The sequence below is a fragment of the Anas acuta genome, chromosome 3 (genome assembly GCF_963932015.1).
Source record: "Anas acuta chromosome 3, bAnaAcu1.1, whole genome shotgun sequence".
NCBI lineage: Eukaryota > Metazoa > Chordata > Aves > Anseriformes > Anatidae > Anas > Anas acuta.
Window position 1 is genome coordinate 55,814,534 of NC_088981.1, and position 18,520 is coordinate 55,833,053.

Consider the following 18,520-nt stretch of genomic DNA (forward strand, 5'->3'; position numbering starts at 1 on the left):
TCCAGCACTTACACAGCTGAACAAACAGCGGCACAAGTAGGGAAGATTTCTGGAAGATTTATGCAGCTGACAAACTTGTTGCAAAGAATCCTTTTGTACTGGCATCATTTTCACCCTCACATACCTTTCACTGTGAGGCTCAGCAATGAACTTACGGATAACAGTGCAGGGAATGGTGGAGCAATCCACTACTGGAGCACCAAGTGGTAAATCTGAGTCTAACAAATGCAGCTATACAGGAGATTTTAGGCAGATCTCTTGGTGTATCCCGCCTAAATCCAGTTCTTTGCTGTTCCCACAGGAACTAACCCTGAAGCTTGGTTTGTATTGTGAGGCTAAATGGTCTTTGATTTCATCTGCTGGGCCCACTAAGTGGCCTTGGCAGCAATTATTAATGTCTTTGCACCTCCCTTTTGTGCTCTATAATGACACTGGCTCTAAGCAGAAGTCTGTACCACTTTTGGAATAAGCGGGGCAAGCACCTATAACCTTCACATACATGGGAGAAAACCCCAAGTGGAGAAATGATCATTAGTAACAGTGAGGAGGAGCATCACCAGTGTACTGACAAAACATACTTTCGGTATGTTCTCCATTCCAGTACATTGCTTAATAAACCAGAAAAACATGGAAATTGAAGCATGTCTATGGAAATAGACAAAGATGTTAAGAGAATGTTGCCACCATATTAGCAACTGCAAAGAAACAGAGTCAGGAATTGGAATGACAGCAGTTAGAAGAAGTCATCAATAGTGTTTATTTTCCTTCAAAATCCAAGGACAGGTGAGATTAAGCTGGAATATTGGCACCCAAGACAATATTACTTAGGTATAAACATCCAAAATATTATGGATGGACAGGTACCTTACAGCTTTAGCTTTGTATGAAACAGTTTCCTCTTAATGCTGGACTTCCACAAATCGCGTAAGTGCTGTTCAAATCAATAAATACATTTAGAATATTTTACTCTGTCTAGTGTGTCAGTGTCCAAACTACTAGATTTTCATAATTTGACTCAAAATTGCATTACATGCAGGATAATTTTAAGTCATTTCACATAGTACCTCTGCAAAGCCCTACCTGAATTTCTAAGACATTTACTAACGCTGAGACTGGAGAGGAATGTTCCATTATAAATGGGCAGGTGAAAAAATCCAAATGATTTTTCATATTCAGTTCATAAACTCGCTTTTCTCTAAAAGCAGTAGCTGTTTTTGGAAACAGATTTTCTACGTGCTTCTGTGATGTCAAAGATGAAATCTCTGCTTGTTGGAGGTACAATCTGTAGCAGGAACACGTCTGCCAAGACTCTGGCATGGCTGCTATTTTGTCTAGACAGCCTCTGAAAATGACTGACAGAGGAACACTGCACATGGCTGAGGAAACTGAAACTTATGGAAGAGTTTTTCAAGACTAAGCCAACACACAGGATTTTGGAAGCGTGCCTAACATCCTCCAACCTCTCCTCCTGGTATCCTCCTCACGAATCTAACAGTATTTTGTTTCTTCAAGTCTCCCAGTTGTCCCGGGAGAAGCGAAGGTATATTTGCTTAGATAACACGCGACCAGGGCCTTTTGGCCATAAGTAAACCTTGTCAACAAGTGGGGAGGTCTGTTTGCTGGCAAGTCACTGAGAAAGGCATGCAAGCAGTTGTGTCTGTTATTTGGAGGAACGAAGACTATAAGGAACTATTAACCTTTTCTCACCTATACAACTTGATAACTATGAGAAACACGTGACAAGTATTAGCCTAATGACAGAAATGACTAGCTGCAGCTGATCACTGTTCTAGAGGCTTCAAAATGCACTGTATATTTACCTTGACCTTTAGGGCCACGTCAGAAGTAGCCTGAACCATGTGTGTGTGTTTTGACAGGAAAGTCCACACGAACTTGCCACGGACAGCAGACTGTAATTTTGCAGAAGTAATGAATATAATGTACTGTCAAATGTTATTTTCAGTGCGTGACAGCCTCAGTTCACTTAATCCTCAAGCAACTGTCAGGGCTAGAAGGGGGGAAGAAAAAGGAGGAGGCTCGAAACCACATCACTGCCTTTTAGCTTTAGTTGGTTTATATCCATTTCAATCCCCACTGAAGTCGACAGCTCCCCCCCCAACTTACTGGGATTTTATGCTAACTTCTATCAATAAATATCATGGTCTGAACATTTGGGTAGACCTGTGCGGTGTCAAGAGTTGGACTTAATCTATGATCATTGCCTGTGCTGTTCAGTAGCCTGCAAGAATAAAAAAAGGTGAATTTAAGCATTAGTTTGTCTCCCGGGAGAAAATCAGGCCTTAAGACACCACCTCACAATGGTGTTAAAGCACTAGTTGGGGCTGTGGATCCCCAGAGATCCAGCCAGTTTTTCACACCCAACACAAAATTATCCTGGCTACGTGAAAAAACATGGGAGCTGCTGCTTGTCTCTAACTAAAATATGAACTGTGAGCAACCTTTGCTTAACCCTGATAAGGAAACTTCCCCGCCCCACGCACGGGGTCAGCAGCGGTCTCCACAAACCCAGCCTGCGGCTGGATGCGGGGCGCTGGGACTCTAGCAGGAGGCTGTGAGAAGCACTGGCAGCTCTGGTACCGGCATCCTGAGACACTTCTGCACCTGCAGGCACCGTGAAACGCCTGCAGACCGGCAGAAAAGGCACCGAAGGGGTTTGCGGCAGGCGCTGAGGGGAAGCAGCTCCCGCACTTCCCGAGCACGGCGCTTTCCCCTCCCCTCCCTGCCCTGCTCCCGCCCCTCCCCTCCCACCGCACGGCTCCGAGCGAGGCCAAACGCGGCCCCGCTGCCGCACGGGGCTGGCGGGGCAGCGGCGGCCGGCCCAGGCCCGCATCCGGGGCGGGGAGAAGCGGAGCGAGGCCGCCTCGGGGCCGGGGGCTGCGGCGGGCACCGCGCGGCGCCTCCTGCCTGCACCTGCCGGGGGCCGAGCGCCCCGGGGCGCCCTGCGGGTCCCCGCCTGGGGGTCGGGTGGGACGGGGACAGGGACAGGGACACGCAGACAGACACACACAGACAGACAGGCAGGCAGGCGCTTACCAGGTCTATGAAGGTCAGGAATTTCCAGCTGCCGCCGTAGGTCTGGTGCGCGGGCATGTCGATGGCCTTGTAGTTGCAGAGGATGGAGCAGTAGGACAGCAGGATGGCGGCGCGCAGCACCTGGCACGGCACCAGCGCCATGTTGCGAGCGGCGGCACCGGGAGGCAGCCCCGGCCCCGGCCCCGGCGGAGGTGGTGGCGGTGGCGGCCCCGGTGGCGGCCCCGGTGGCGGCGTGTGGCGGTGCCGGCCCAGCCCGGGCTGCGCTTCCGCCCCTGCCCGGCCCTGCGCGCCGCTGCCGCTGCCGCCCGGCCTCCCGGCGCCCCCGGCCGGGGCGGAGCGGAGCGGGGCGGCCGCGCCGGTGCCCGCTGGGGCCGGGGAGGCAGTGCAGGGGGTGAGGGGGGGAAGGTGAAGGGACGGAGGGGAGCGGCCCTAGGGAGGAAGGGGGGGGGTGGGGGGAGCTGTTTTGGGTGCCCCAGTGCTGAGTGAGGAATTAAATCCGGCCGTAATTATTGTTTTTAATCAATATAAGGGATGGGGGAGGTGGGGCTGCCGGCCCTACACCGACACTTCGCGCTGGTTGTAACCCGCAGAGCGGCTGGCGCCCTGTTGGGTTTGGGCCCTAGGCTTTGCTCATGGTGCTCTTGGATCTCCACATGGGTCTGAGCAGGTCCTCAGAGCTGGTCCTCTTCCTTTAGTCCAGGAGAAAACAGAAAAAAACCAATATGACCCTAAAAAAATACCTCTTAGGTGTGAAATCAAGCGCAAGATGGTGCCTGTGGAGGTGAGCACCCCTGTGATAGGAGGTATCACCATGCTCAAGGGCAAGGCCAGTTTCTGTCAGCTGAGGTTTGATGCGGAAGGCAGATTGATGACAGCAGCAACTGAGAGGTTCCTGTGCTTGGGCTTCTGCACCCCGAAAAGGAAAGGGTCTTAGAGTACTTGGTCGCGAGGTACACATTAAATTGCTCCACCATATGGAAAAGTTGTTATAAAAACACATGGCGATGCCTGAGCCTGTATAGACAGACGTCTTCTATAAATACCATCTCCATACAAATATCATCTCCATACATCTGTCTTCTGAAATAAATATTTGAACAATAAAAATTTGAATCAATGACTGTGCAATGTGTTTTATTCGTTGCATAATGAGTAAATCTTAATCTTGCATGCCTCTTAATCTGGTATCTGCTGCGTTCAAGTTCTGCTAAAACGAAGAACCATTTGGGAGAACATGTGCTAGCAGCTATCCTAGACGAAATTAGGACACTTTAAGACCCCTGCTTCTGCAGAGGAATTGTAATTCAGGCTTGGTCAAAGAATCTCCTGGTGGAAGCACGGAGCACAAATTTCCCACCAGATCATTCAGGTTATTTTACCAGTCAGTTCTGAGCCACAAGCAAGCATTCTGTGGTATGTATTAAAATACTTCTTACAGTCTGACAGGCTAACATGGTTTGCTTTCAATGAAATCTTAAGGCCCAGTAAGAGGTAACTGGATGAAATGCAATGGTCTGCAATACAACAGGAGACTGTGCTAATAGCATCTGTGCTAATCACACCAGTAGTGTGCCCCAGTGCAAGCGGAGCACTGCTGCTGAGAACCCAATGCCTGAACTGCTTGTGATGGATGTCAATTTACAAACCAAAGCGTGGTATAAGTCCAGATGATCAGGAGATTTACTGCTAAAATACACTCTTGATCTGAACTGTAGTGCTGCTGTAGAGGCACCCTCTGCGTGTGAGTCTCACTGCACTGCAGTTCTGTAAGCTCTTAAAGACAAGTAACTGTGCGGAGCTCCACAGCATGACTGATCATGGATGTACACATGCACACGCTTGTGTCTTGAGATCTGTCTCAGACATGAAGAATTTGGTGCTGTCTTGAGCCTTAGGAGGTCTGTCCTCTACTTCTCTAAGTGCACCTCTGTGTCACTAATACAGTACCACAGACATGAATACTCGCTGAATGCATCTTGAAAAATACCATTCCCATTTTGCCTTTTAGTCACACGCTTTTAAACATCCCCCAGGGTTTGTGCATCCTTAAAACTTTTTTAAAAAGAAAAAAAAATTACTCGGACTTTTTGGAGCCCCGTTTTCAATGCTCTTCAGTTCTACTCTCCAATCTTCCTTAGAAATCTTAGCAAAACTTGCAGAAAATCCTAACCTCACACGAAGAAAAACTTCACTCGGCCTTGTAATCCAAGGTGAAAGTCTAAACGAAGCAGAATGTATAAACACTTTTGTTCCCTATTTTTTTTTCTTCAGTCATGAAAATCTCAAGGCAGGCTAACGAACATGCCGGGCCCAGCCAAGCTTCTTCCTGGTCAAAGACTCTTCTTTATTAAGCATTTCTAGACTTCTGAAAGGAAACTGAATTCCTTTGTGGGTGGGCTGTTTGTGCCCGTGTCCTTTTTAAAGAAATATCTGTTGAATCTCTGGACAGTATTATAATAAGGACTAATTAGATTGTAGGCTGCCATTAGCCTTTATGTGCTGCTTCAGAGTTTATACTCCCTGTCTATTGAAAGTGAAGCAGAAAGGTCTTTTGTGGCTGTGGTTGAAATGGGTTTGCAGTGGATTTTATTCTCCTGTGAGATTTGGTCTTATTGTTTTTCAGCAAAGTAAAAATGAGTAATTTACTAATTTGCCCTTTCTATTGCTACATGAATGCAACTTTTCCGTATTTTGTAATATCTTTAGATCTCAGATTTTTGATTATATACGTAAGTAGTAGTAAGGCAGACTACAAATGTGAAATATGATATTCAGTACCAAGCTGTGATTTTTTCAGATAAATCATACGTTTTTCCAATTGTCAATTGTGAAAAGCCTCAACTGAATTTTCCAAAGTCACATACTGTAAGTTTGTTTGAAAGTGAGTGTTTGACTTGGATCATCCTTCTCATTCAGTAGAGATGGAAAATAGGTTTAGAAAGGAGAGTCAGACACACTGGTATATCTGGGATGGAAGATATTAAGAAACACTAGGTTCAATGGGGGATAAGAAGCAAGATGCCTGAAAATATGTCACAGAACTGAGTGTAAAAAAAAAATCTGAAAAAGTGGGTTTCCCATCCACTTGTTTATAGAAAATGCATTTTTTGCTGTTTGGCACTTTGGGAGAATAGCACGTAACATCTAGCAGGTGAGAATGCTTGTGTGGGTATTTTTTTCTCTCTCTTAATTTTTTATTTTTATTTTTTTAATGAACAACATTTGAATTCCTGAACAGCATTATATTTTGCGTTAAGGAAAACACTGGTGAATGATCTTTTAGAGATGTTTTGAAACTTTTGTGTCTCCTTTGCCTTCTCTTATGCAATTGCTTTAGATGGAAATGTGCTGTTCACAAGGAATTATGCCACAAGCAGTTGCCTCCTAAGAATAATACACAGTAATGCATGCTTGAACTCATAGGAAATTGGTAAGTGCTGCCTCATCACAGTGTGTTCTTGGCAATGCACTTGATACTGCAATTCTAATATTTGAGGCACAAACTGTGCCAAGGTAAGTGTACTTGGATGTGTGGGAGGGTGAATGCCACAGAAGAAGAGATGCAAAAATTAAGCTTTCTTGCAATGGATGTAAGTGAAATTAATGGCAACGCTGCAAGTTAAAGACCAACAGGCAATTTTTGAAAATAAAATAGCTTGCCTTTGTCTAAGACAGAGGAGTCTTTGGAAATGTTCTAAGATTGTATGTATGTATTTAATATATGGCTCTTCACTCTATCACCTTAGCTATCACTAAGGTAATAAACGACCCCATGTATTGGAGGAGGATTCAACTCAAAATCCTTGGTAAACACTGCTGTAACTGAGGCCACTGTTAATATCACTAATAAAATTCAGTCAAGTTTTTATTTCTTCATTCCCTATTTTTATTTTCTTAAATCAAGGATATTTACTTTGTACAGATATAAGTGATAAAAATTGAGGGATAGATTAAAAAGAGAATAAGATTGAAAGAACACATTTGTGCGAGGTCTGAAGAGCAATGTGTTTAATAACACTTCTGGAGCTACTTGATGACTGAAAATATTGTTGCTAATTTTGTTTTAAGTTTAGGTTTAAGAATGGCAGTGAAGTTACTAATTGAACATTTTGTACTGGCTATTCTACGGTATTTATCTGTCTATACTTTATAGTGGAGCTGGAGCAGAGAGAACCAGGAGATAAGTGGAACAGAGTTTGGGGGAGCTGGAAATTCATTCATCCCCTCTGCAAGTTAAACTTTGTTCTATCCTGTAAGACCATGAACTTAAAGTCCAATAGAATAAACTAGAAGAGGATGAATTGGGCTGTCATTTGTGTGAGTCATCGCAGAGATAAATAGGATACCTTTGAAAACCTTTAGGTGCCTTTTTGACTAAATTATCTAGTAAATCTGACTAGTTACTATAGTAATTGGCAATTGCTAGGGATAATTAAAAATGCACAACATTTCAATTTTTTTTTTTTTTTTTTCAAAAACGTTTATGTGAATGTAGGTGCCAGAATGTCTATGTGAATGTCCAGAAATTCTGGTTCTGGACGTTATGAACAAAACATAGCCTATTTCAAGCATCTTCAAGTCTTGCATGTACTTATGCAGCCACTAACCTAGCAGCTTTATCATTTATGAGCAGCCCAGGTGGCACACTAGGACTCAGAAACCAATCTAAATCCTTGGAAGACTACATTTAATTTTGACTGGTTTAGATGAGTCACAAAACTGACCTTTCTCTTCATGTTTTCTGAACCTAAGCAGTCCAAAGTTTGAGAGTGTTTTTACTTGGGGTATTTTTTTTCCCTGTCATATAAGAGAGATCTTTCTATCAAAGTAAATTATATGAACATTTAGAGCAACAATTAGAGAGAGGGATCTTTAAAAATTTCAAGCATTCCTGATGGAAACTGGGGAAATTCCGTATTTTTCACTTTGTCACTGAAAACTTATCCAAGTGTGTCTATTATCCTAGTAAAAGATTCATTATGGGACAACAGCATGCTGTCTATTAAAGACAAAAAACAAGACAAAAAAATAGGGTATGATGGATTCAGACAGAAGACATCCACACTTTTCCTTCTTCCAAGACCAACACAGCTAGTTAAAACCTTATTAACTGTAATATGATGTTTTTTCTCTTGGGACTTGTTTGCTTGTAACAAAGATAGGGTGTATTGCAGGAGAATGCAAACAACTAACATTCGGTATTAATATAAATTTAAATTGGTTACCTAAATTTCTATGAACCGAATCATCTTTATGGAGGTCAACTTTTTAAGATAATTAATATAATGGGGATACTTAAATACTATATTTTTTTTCCACTTATCCAGTAGAGTTCTTCTATCCTTCATGAATAAGTTAGCATGCTTAAATAACCTTGTTCTTTTATTGGAATTAGTCTTTAAATAGACTAAAAAATTCAACTAACCATCCAAATATGTGTTCAGTTTTAACACCTTCAGTGGATCTGAGGTGAAAATTTTAACCTTCTTCTGAATTTAATGATATAGCTTCCAGTGATAATAATAGGTGATCAAACCAGTGTTCATGTAACTTACTTATTCAAGGTCAATTTTCTGATAACATTCAAAGTTTCAAACCAATGTGTAGAGTGTAGTCTCTATGCCACAACTGGTACTCAATACATGTTGAATAACATCAGTTTTCTCTCAATATAAGCAGATATTCTTAGTATTCATAAAATGCCAGTAAGTCAAAAGGGGAAAAAATAAATGAGCAGAGTATTAAAGTAAAACAAAAAGCAGTTCAAAAAACAAACTAACAAACAAACAAACAAAGAAGTGTGCATGCAAATTAAAGTATGTTATGGTGGCAGAAAGTGATTGCATCCTAAGTCCTCCACCTTTTTCACAGGTTTTGCATTATTCTCTGAACTCTAAAATTATAGCAATGGATCAAATAACTTTCATAAAAACAAAACAAAATCCACTGTTATTAGGCTGAACAGATATACCACGTAGACCTTGTTACTATTTGCTAATTTTCAATTAATTCATTAAGATCATCTCTCATTTTTTAATTTTCAGTAATCAGTGTCAGTCTGTTATGAAAGCACCTCTGCAGTCTAGACGGTACATACTCATTTATGTGATAAATAATGGATAAACACTGAGTGTGCCATTAGCCGTTAATGCAGTAGATTGATTCCCTGCAGCACATACTCTCTGTCCTTGTTTTAGCACTTATGCCACCTGTCTCTTGCACTTACTGCATGATGCTTCAATAATGCGAATGGGGTTCCCTGATCATTCTTAATTTAGCTCATTTTTATTACCTCATAAATAGATTGGCACTGATATGACAGATGTGCAAATCAGAAGGTGCCTCACTACTACATTTATGATTGCTATTACTGCTCTATCCAATGGTTTTGGTACAAGACAGACAACTTGTGGATAACCAGATAGAATCAGAAGACCCTTTTTCTTTTCACAGATTTCAATTTTAAATATTGCTACTGCTTTGTCTGACGGCTAGGACAAGGACTAGCTATTTAAAAGCTCTGGTCCCATTTCCTTGAGATACAGGAATGGGGATTCAAAGTGAATTAAAACAAATTCAATATCAGAAAGACACCAGGACAGATTGGCATTCAACCAAGATTTTGAAGGAGCTCAAATGTGAAGTTGCAGAATTGCTGACCAAGGTACCTCACCAGTTGTAGAAATGGCCACTGTATCAGATCACCAACATAACTTCCTTCTGCCAAACGGGCTCTTAAAGAGATCTGGGGAACTACAGACCAATGAAGGACTCTAAGGAAAACAATGTGCTTCACACACACGCAATACAAAGAGTGATAAGCAAACTAGAGGTGCTGCAGTAGTCAGTGGTGCATCCCAGAAGTAAAAAAGGAGGAGATTCAGAGTAGAAAATGTACACAGGAAATGGGGAACACAGTTTCAGCCTCACTATGTGCCTCAGCATTGCCAATGGGATAGTAGTTGACGGATGTGACTGTTGTTATTCTGTGTGAATTGGACATCTTTGACCCATGACAATGTGTTAGATATGGCACAGTGACAGATTAGGACAAGAATGTCTGTTATACTGTAGGAAAGATGAATGAAGGAAAGCACAGGAAAGGAAGGACACACGCAACTGGAAGATGAACTCTTTTTCCTAAATAGTTCAGTGGTTAAAGCAGTCACTTGATATATGAGAAAGTTTGGTTCACTTCTTCCCAGGAGCAGAACAGAACAGAATCTGTAGTTCCACTTCTTGTTCTCTCCAACATGCTAGAAAATATGTTTGGGGTGGGGATAGGATGCTTCTGATTATTTTTGGTGACCGTATATTTTAATAAAAAATAAAATACTCTTTATTTTGATGATTAACATTCAGGTTTCATCTCTGAAGCAGGGCTGAAGGCTCATTGTGACTGTGGCTGCTGACTTTTGTTTTATGCAAAGGAAAAAGTGGCATCTATAGAAAATTCTTATATCCCATAGCTGAGCCATTAAGGCTGTCACATGCAGATAATGGGAGAGCTACTCTGAATCTACTCTCTGTCTCATTCATGCATATCCATAACTTTTTAGCCTTGTATTTGGATTATTCTCCAAGCAAAGAATAGAACTTGTGTTGCTTATGTCTTGGGTAAGAATTTTAACCTTTAAGTTATTAACTAAACAAGAGGGAGAAAAGATGCAGGGAAAAACAGAGGATTCTTTTTGCATCTCTATGAATAGAATCCTCCCCACCTCCCAAAAGCACCCTTCAGTCAAAGGGATCCAAGCATTTCAACAGATATCTGCAAATAATTTCAAGACTATTAAAAATGCATTTTCCCTGAATCCATTATTCCTTTCTTACTTGTTTAATTCTACATAGACACAGCTTTCTGATTTTCTCCTTGGATGGGCACGTGTGACTTTCCTAAGCATGTGAGAGACCATTAGCAGAGAAAATACCCCTTGAAAAATACCTCTACAGAGAGCTCGTTTGTGTCTTAGTATACCAGAGCCAAGAGCAGTGCAGGATGGCCAGAGATTTCAGGAGGTCTCCAGCACTAATTTTAGCCCAGTTTTCACAGGAGCTAAGTCTTTAAACCAGTCAGGTTTGTGTAAATATATAACAGAAATATAGTAATCTGTTGTGATACATCTTTTGAGTTCCACTTACTCTGAGACAGTTCTTCCAGACTCAATTCCTCACAGGGAGAGTTGCCACTATAAGGTATTTATTCAGGAAGAAGAATTGCATCTTGCCATGTCCATTTGTCTTTGCTAGAGTCAAAATGGAAAATTAAATTTTTTGAAAGGCTTTTAGTCGGAGAACTGATTCTTTCTTCTTTTTGCCAGCACTTGCATCTTGCAGAAGTACTAATATAAGAATATTAGAAATTAAAACTGAAGATCATGAGGAAGATTTCAAAGTGATACGACTGGAACTCAACCAAACATTGGGATGAATATTATTATTGAAAATTAGACAATTATTGCTTGCCAGGAGAACATTATTCACCAGCAGTACCAGAATATTCCCAATGTCTATGGCTAAAGCTTGACAGGCAGGGCTTAAACAAAAAGTTCAATAAGAAATGAAAAACCATCCTAATGCCTCAGAGCTGCCTTTTCCTCCCTATGTTTAATGTTTGTTGTAGTTGTTTAATGCAGAACATGTACTGCCTTGGTTGAAGATATAGCTCACGTTAGTCACTAGCATTAAGCCATGTAGGTAAGGATTTGGGTTCCCATTAATAATAATGTTCTGCTTAGGTGGAGAGGAGTCCCCAGATATGGCCATGGCACTGACACTTGATGCTGTCTCTTCCCTTGGTAACAAGAACCTCCTTGCCAGAGAGCTCAGGAAAGCAGCTGGACTGCCTGGAAAATACACCCTGGTGGGGCTCTTCACAGCACCAGCCCCAAAATCTCTCCCTGTTAGATAAGCCAGAAGGTCCCTACCCCATCTTTATCTCACCTTCCTAGAGAGGATGAACTTCATCTTGGGTACCACAAAGTCCTCGCGGGAGAGGTTTTCTCTTTCACTGGCCCTGGTGAGGTTTGCACCAGCTCCGGCTGCTGGCTGACCGGAGCCGGCCCTGGGAGCTGCGTGTGCCAGAGTGTGACTGACGGGCTGGCTCTACAGAGGCACAAACGGATTCGACCATAGTGAAACAATAGCAGGAAAGGTCAGATGCAAGTGTATTCAGTTTAATCAACAACAACTATTTCCTCAAAGGACTGTCAAAAAAAAAAAAAAAAAAAAAAAGATTCGCTTTTATTCAATCTGCTCATTTTGTGGGAGAAAGCTACTTCTCTTATCCTCAAATTAAATTTATTTATCCAAGCGTGAGGGAAGAAAAGTGAGACTGAGTGATGCCCTGAGATTTAAAATTCAGTATATTTTGCTTCTGGCTCCATTAGATCTTTTCTTTCTTGAATTTCAAAGACTTTTAAGCAACTGAGTCATGCTACCTAGGAAAATTACACAAAACAATCTGACTTTCAGAATAATGATTATTATGGCTGAACCTTGGAAAAATCAGTAAGAGTCCAGCATAAAGCACTGGGCACATATTAATGTCAGTCCTGTATCACTGAGTGATGTTCAGCTGTGATAGTGTACTTTTCTCAGTATGTTTTCGTATTGCACTCTTTGGGTGTTTGCTCTGGCTCCTTGCCTGTGACCCCATCCATGGAGCAAGACATCCAACCACGACCAGGGGCCAGTTATATCAGATGCTGATTCTGCCACATTCTTCCCCAGTGCCTTGAGGAAAGTCCAGGGCAGTGACAGAAATCTCCCTACTCTGGGAATCGGGCAGCATATCCCATCTTTGCTCCTGCAGCAGCCTAGCTATACTGCCCTAGGAAGAGCACTGAGAAGGAGTTATATGTATCTGTATATACACGCCTCCCCTTTTTATGAGAGGCAAATGCTGACAGTGACAGATTGCTTGCTTTTGATGTCTGACTCCTGATAGATAGAATTGAGCCCTTGATTCCACTTGACATTCTACGTACAAAACCCATCAAAGCTTGTGTGGTGGAAATGCACCAAAAGGAAAGAAATTGCAGCCACTCTATATGAAAGTCACAGGAAGAACCGGGGGGGTCTGCTCCTCCTCGTTTTCTTGCCTGCCAGCACACAGTGAAGTCATAATCTTTTAGCTTCAGCTTCCCATCAGTAGAAAAGGACTATATTCCTCCTCTTACAGAAGGCCTGGGAGAATAAAAAGTGAATCTTTTTAGAAGCAGTCACACACTACAGCAACAGTAGCCACAATAAAGAGACAGCCTCCACTGGTGAAACCTTCAGGGGAGCCAGGAACTGACTTCCAGCTGAATCCTACACTTCAGCATGCATTACGTATAGGTATGTGTATATACGTATATGTGTCACTGCTTGCCACATGTAGCACTACTGAGAAATAGCAGGCTTTTGAAACATTCAAGTCAGTTAACTGGTATGATACTCATATCTGTGTGCTTAAAAAGATAAAAATAGAGGTTTAGGTTACATAGTTAATAAAAATGACATTTCTTTTTAAAATCCTCCATAGTATATGTCCAACTTTATTCTGTCCCTTCTAAATATCTGTCGCCTCTCTGCGTTGCAGCCTGGATCTCTGCCTGTCCCAGCAGAGCAGCCCATGAACGCTCAGTCAGCTCTAGCAGTGCTCTGCCTCGGTGGCAGCAAGGACAGCCTGGTAGTCTTCTCATCTGGAACACCCACTCAGCATCCTAACTCCTGCTTTTTCAGATAATGTATGTTTGGCCTTCATCGCTGTTTTCTTTAACCTAAGTCCAGTAAAATCTGAAGGGAAAAAAATATTTTTCGTGGTGATCGAGAGTTTTCTGACTGATAGAGTTGTGATTTGCTGGAAAACATCTTGTAGCCCCTAAAGAGAAAAGGAAAAAAAAAATCCATCACATAACCTATAAAAATGCTCTAAATATTCTTTCATAAATTGTTTATCTGCTTTACATGTTATGAAAGTCAATTTGTCAGAGTTATAAATAACACCACAGTAAAAGTCAGATTAATGTATAGCAATACCAAACGTATTCCATCAAGCAGTACAGCCATTCATGTAGACAGCTTTAGTCGGTGTATTACTAAACTGATTGGATACTCAGGATACTTATAATGGATTTAATTTTGTAATAATAAAGTATTGCTTATGCTAACTGTGCTATCCAGATTAATAGGTTTTAAATGGTTAGTGCTATTTTATTGTCTCTCCCTGAGTAATGAGCTATGTCTATATATGTACTGTACATTGAATGATGGAGACCAATAATTCAAACAGTCTCATTACAATGTCCCAGTATGGGACAGCCAAGAGGCCTTTTTCTTATATGTTAAAGGGAAAAGTTGAAGTTTATGGGGGGAAAAATGCTCTCAGTTTTTAATGCATGCAACAGAAACTGTAAATAGCTGAGAGAACACTAGGAAATTGGTAGTGTCTGAATGCCTCACCACTACTCACTCAAACCATCTGTCACATACTTCTTCAGGAAAAAAAAAATCAGAAATGTTTGTTCTGAAAATGCAAATTATTATTTTTTATTTATTCCCAGTCACGTAGCTGGATCTGTTTCTTACACCACGTCTGCATGGAGATATGGTGCTTATTTAACTGCTTCAGAAAAAGGTTGTGAAGGCTTGGGAATTTGCAGTCCCCATCCAAGATAAGCTTGAAATCTCTGTTTAGCATTGCTAAAGGAAAAGAGGAGCGGATGAGGACACGCAGAGCTCAGTTTAACAAGTGCCTGAAGGTCATGTCCTGCCCCTGCTGCTGGATATGTTGCTGGCATTTTAATGGGAAAAAAAATAATAATGATTTACCCTTATCTCTCCTGCTTGCACTTTCCAGCCTCCATCACCAGTGCTGGCACCAGCTGCATGAGTGAGCTGGTGGTGCTGGTAGCCCAGCTTGCCCAGGTACTAATGCCAGCAGAGGAGAGGTGGTGGAACAATAGGGTGAGGGGCAGTGGGAAGAGGAACATCACCTCTCAGTGGCACCGTGGACTTGCCCCACCCCAAGCAGCTTGTGAAACTGCTGCAGAGCCCCAGCTCAGCAAGTTGCTCAAATATATGCCTAGCTGGAGTCACACATAATATTGGTATGAAAGTAATGAATCCTGTGCTTTAACTTAAAATACATTATTAAGAGCTTCCTGAATTGAGATGACTTCCTTCTCAGTACTTCTCTTCCCATCCAGCATAATTTTATTTTTTCACTCCCTGCCAATATGTGCTTCATTTCCCTCCTTGGATATTGCCAGCTATCCCTTTACTTTCCGGCTGCCCACTGATCTATTCTCTCGGACAAGCTGTCTGGCCATGCAGAGCAGGACTAGGGCACGGTGCTAGCCCTCTGCTTGCAGTCCTGTCTGCGTTCAGCAGTTCCCAGGTGGCCTTGAGGAGGCAGATTGGGGAAATAAAAAGCTTTTAAATCCTGCGCTGTAGGGGAGCCAGGCAGTGCGAGACAGTGCAATTAGAGGTCCCAAGCTATAGATATAGACAAGTGTAGGTCACAGCTACCTGATTTGTAGGCTGAACTATTTCAGTATCAGAAGAAGGTTTTGTTCTTGATTGCACCGACAGCACTTCACTGAAGCCAGACTTGAAATCTCCTGTTTTCTCAGGACTAAGGTCTTTGTTACACTTGGTCCACGAATGTTCTTCAGTTGTGGTAGCTTGAATGATGCAGTGTATGCAGACAATAACTTGCTATACTCAACTAAATGGGTAATGCCTATACGGTTTCTGAAGTCTTGTTGGGATGATACTGGAGGACTAGCACTGAAGAGGACTAGCAATGAATTTATTTTTTTTTTCTCCCCAGAATGCCTTCACTTTCTTGCTATATCTGTCTTATCTGCTGGAATATATATATATATATATTATGCTGGAATATATATATATAGAGAGAGAGAACATATATATTTTTTAACCAAAATCCAAGTTAATTTATACTTCAGGAACATCTTTTGTCTACAGTCATAAACTCTTTAGCCATTAATTAATTAATTGCTTTATTTATTTATTTTCTGACAAATCAAAAATGAATTTTTGATATTTTGGAAGAAAAGCACTTCACCTAAACTGTTTAACAGACCTTTGTACCTACCTAGGACAGAGAATATAAGACAAAAAGGTGGCCTTTAAGTTATTATATGTGCATGAATGAGGCTTCCCTGCTGATTGCTCACAGCACACAGGGATAGCTGCTGCTAATTTCTCTGTAGTATTAAACGTTTATGGAATGTTAAAAAATGAGTGTAATTACAGTTCAAACAAAGATGTCACAGAACTTTTAATTTGCTCTTTTAGTAATCTCTACATTCCAGGGACCTTGAGACAGGAACATTTGTGGTGATGCTGTTGGGCCAAGAGTGAATTTCTGTTTCTGTGTGTTGTTATCCACCAAATGGCTTTCCCCAGCTGACTTTCCCCAGCTGTTCCATAGCAAAATATTGTTACTACATGGGCAATGACAATTTTTAGCTTTAGGGTAAACATATCTTTTTATTTTTTAACAGCCTATCAATGTCCTTATTGACCCCAAAGACAAAGTGACTCCTTTTTTTCTTCTCCCACCTCCAGTAATTCTTTGCAATTATACTGAGACCACAATTATAATTTTAACTCATCAACATGGAATGCAACCTTTTTGAATTTAGCAGTGCCAACCCACATGGAAAAGCCAGTGATCCTCAAAAAGTAGCAAAACCATGTACACACATACTGGCAGTCTCTGAAGAAGGGAAACACTTCATTAAGTGTACTGATTTGGGCTAAATTGTACTTGTAGAGGTGTGTAAGAAGTGTTCCCATATGAGAAAGGATGGAGGGCGCAGGGCTGTGAAGTCTAGAACACTTAAACATTTGTTTAACCTTAAGCCCAAGAGAGCATCACCAAAATCACTGGGTTTGTTCCTGCACTTAGCAATAAGATTACCTTTATGCAGCGGCTTAACTTCAGACTTTACTGTACTACACCAACTGTGCAATTCTACCCAGCTCCCATTGATGTAAGAATCGTTATGCAGTCTTTAGGGGGTCATAAGTGAGATTAAATATTCCATTAGAGAAATGTTGTTTCCATTACAGTTTACAACAATTTTAACATTTAAAGACTATCATTAAAATATGTAGCTTTATAACATACTTTATTCGTATATGTAGCAGATTGCTACTTGCTGGCAACTGGTCATGTATTAATTTTTTTTCCAGAAACATGTTTCCTGAATATGACTAATGACTCATATCCCTTCCATATCTCTTTATTACTGATGAGTTCTATATGGATTCTAAAATGCAAAACACATGCTGACCGCCTAATTGGAGTGATACTGTCTGAGAAAATATTACAAGTTCAAAATATACAAATTTAATACAAAGTTTCCTGTTCTGGTATTTCACATTGAATACTTGTGGTGTTTAGAAATAGAATTTATGTTGATCTTTTCACTATTAGGATTGATTGCATCATGACAAATCGATATCTTGCTGGAGATCTTTTAATATGTTTGTGTTTTTAAAGCAGAAAATATAAAATATGCTTTGCAATTTCTCTTTCACCATGAAAGAGAAAAACAGTTCAAGGATGAGCCAACATTTTCTTTGAATGCTTCTGCATATAAGCTTTGAAACTGAAAATTATGAAAAAGCCGAAAAGTATGTCTACAGAAAGAGATGCTAATGGTGACTGAAAATAATAATAATTCAGAAATCAGTAGGAAGAAAAGGGCTGCCACTGTTGCAACCAGATGGAAGCTCTGTGTAATTTATTGTCCACAAAGAGTGTCCAGTTACAGTGCTGAAGGAAGGAAGTCCCACTTTTTGTCTCCTGCATCTTTCCTGTGATACAGCTTCTTCTGCCAGACAGCAAGGGGTACAGATCCCCTGAGCATCTGGTGTTGTTCTAACCACTGATAACGGGTTATCTCACAGCTAATGGGGCACACTGCTTTATGAAGATGTTCATACTTGGGCAGCCCAGGGATTTCTTCTGCCCATGGTTTGCACTTCCATGGTGTGCTGTGCCTCTTTTCACTTGTTCTAAATCTGCGACTGGGTACTTGGAGAGAGGCAGGACACCCTGCTAGCTTTTGGGCTTTGAGAGTGTTAGTGAGTATTCAGCTCCAGCTCATGCTCTTCTCATGACTAATGTAATAGGTGCTACCAAAAGGATGTCCACCCCCTGTAATCCACAAAAAACCTCCCTGTGCCTTAGAGACGCCTTGGGAGCCGAGACAGTGCTGGAGAACTAGAGGTGGGCTTAGGTGCCACATACCTGCTGCACTGCATCCGGCATCTCCTTTCCCGTCTGAAGACATTTTTTCTGGTTTGTTTAGTCCCATTTGGAAGCTGCCCTAGGTTGACCTTGTCACTCTGCTCTAACTCCATCCTAGAGTTTTCTTGTAGATACTGCACTCGTTATGTGCCATGCTGGATTCATACAGAGCTGTATGAACTAGTAACTGTC

At 41.5% G+C, this 18,520-nt stretch overlaps 2 protein-coding genes across 3 annotated transcripts in view; both read right to left on the reverse strand.

Annotated features, from left to right (window-relative positions):
* AIG1 (androgen induced 1) overlaps positions 1–3,408 on the reverse strand; it is a 121,881-nt gene extending 118,473 nt beyond the window's left edge. The window contains exon 1 of one of the 2 annotated variants that reach the window (XR_011094986.1): positions 3,055–3,408. Coding sequence is in view for 1 of the 2 variants with exons in the window: in XM_068677225.1 (XP_068533326.1) it covers positions 3,055–3,195 (141 nt within the window). In the remaining variant the exon portion in view is untranslated. The remainder of the gene's footprint in view (positions 1–3,054) is intronic. The other variant, XM_068677225.1, reaches the window with a different exon arrangement.
* The window catches only part of LTV1 (LTV1 ribosome biogenesis factor), a 350,847-nt gene extending 338,729 nt beyond the window's left edge, over positions 1–12,118 (reverse strand). The window contains exon 1 of the mRNA XM_068677230.1: positions 12,108–12,118. The gene's annotated coding sequence lies outside the window, so the exon portion shown is untranslated. The remainder of the gene's footprint in view (positions 1–12,107) is intronic.
* Between the last annotated feature and the right edge of the window lie 6,402 nt (positions 12,119–18,520).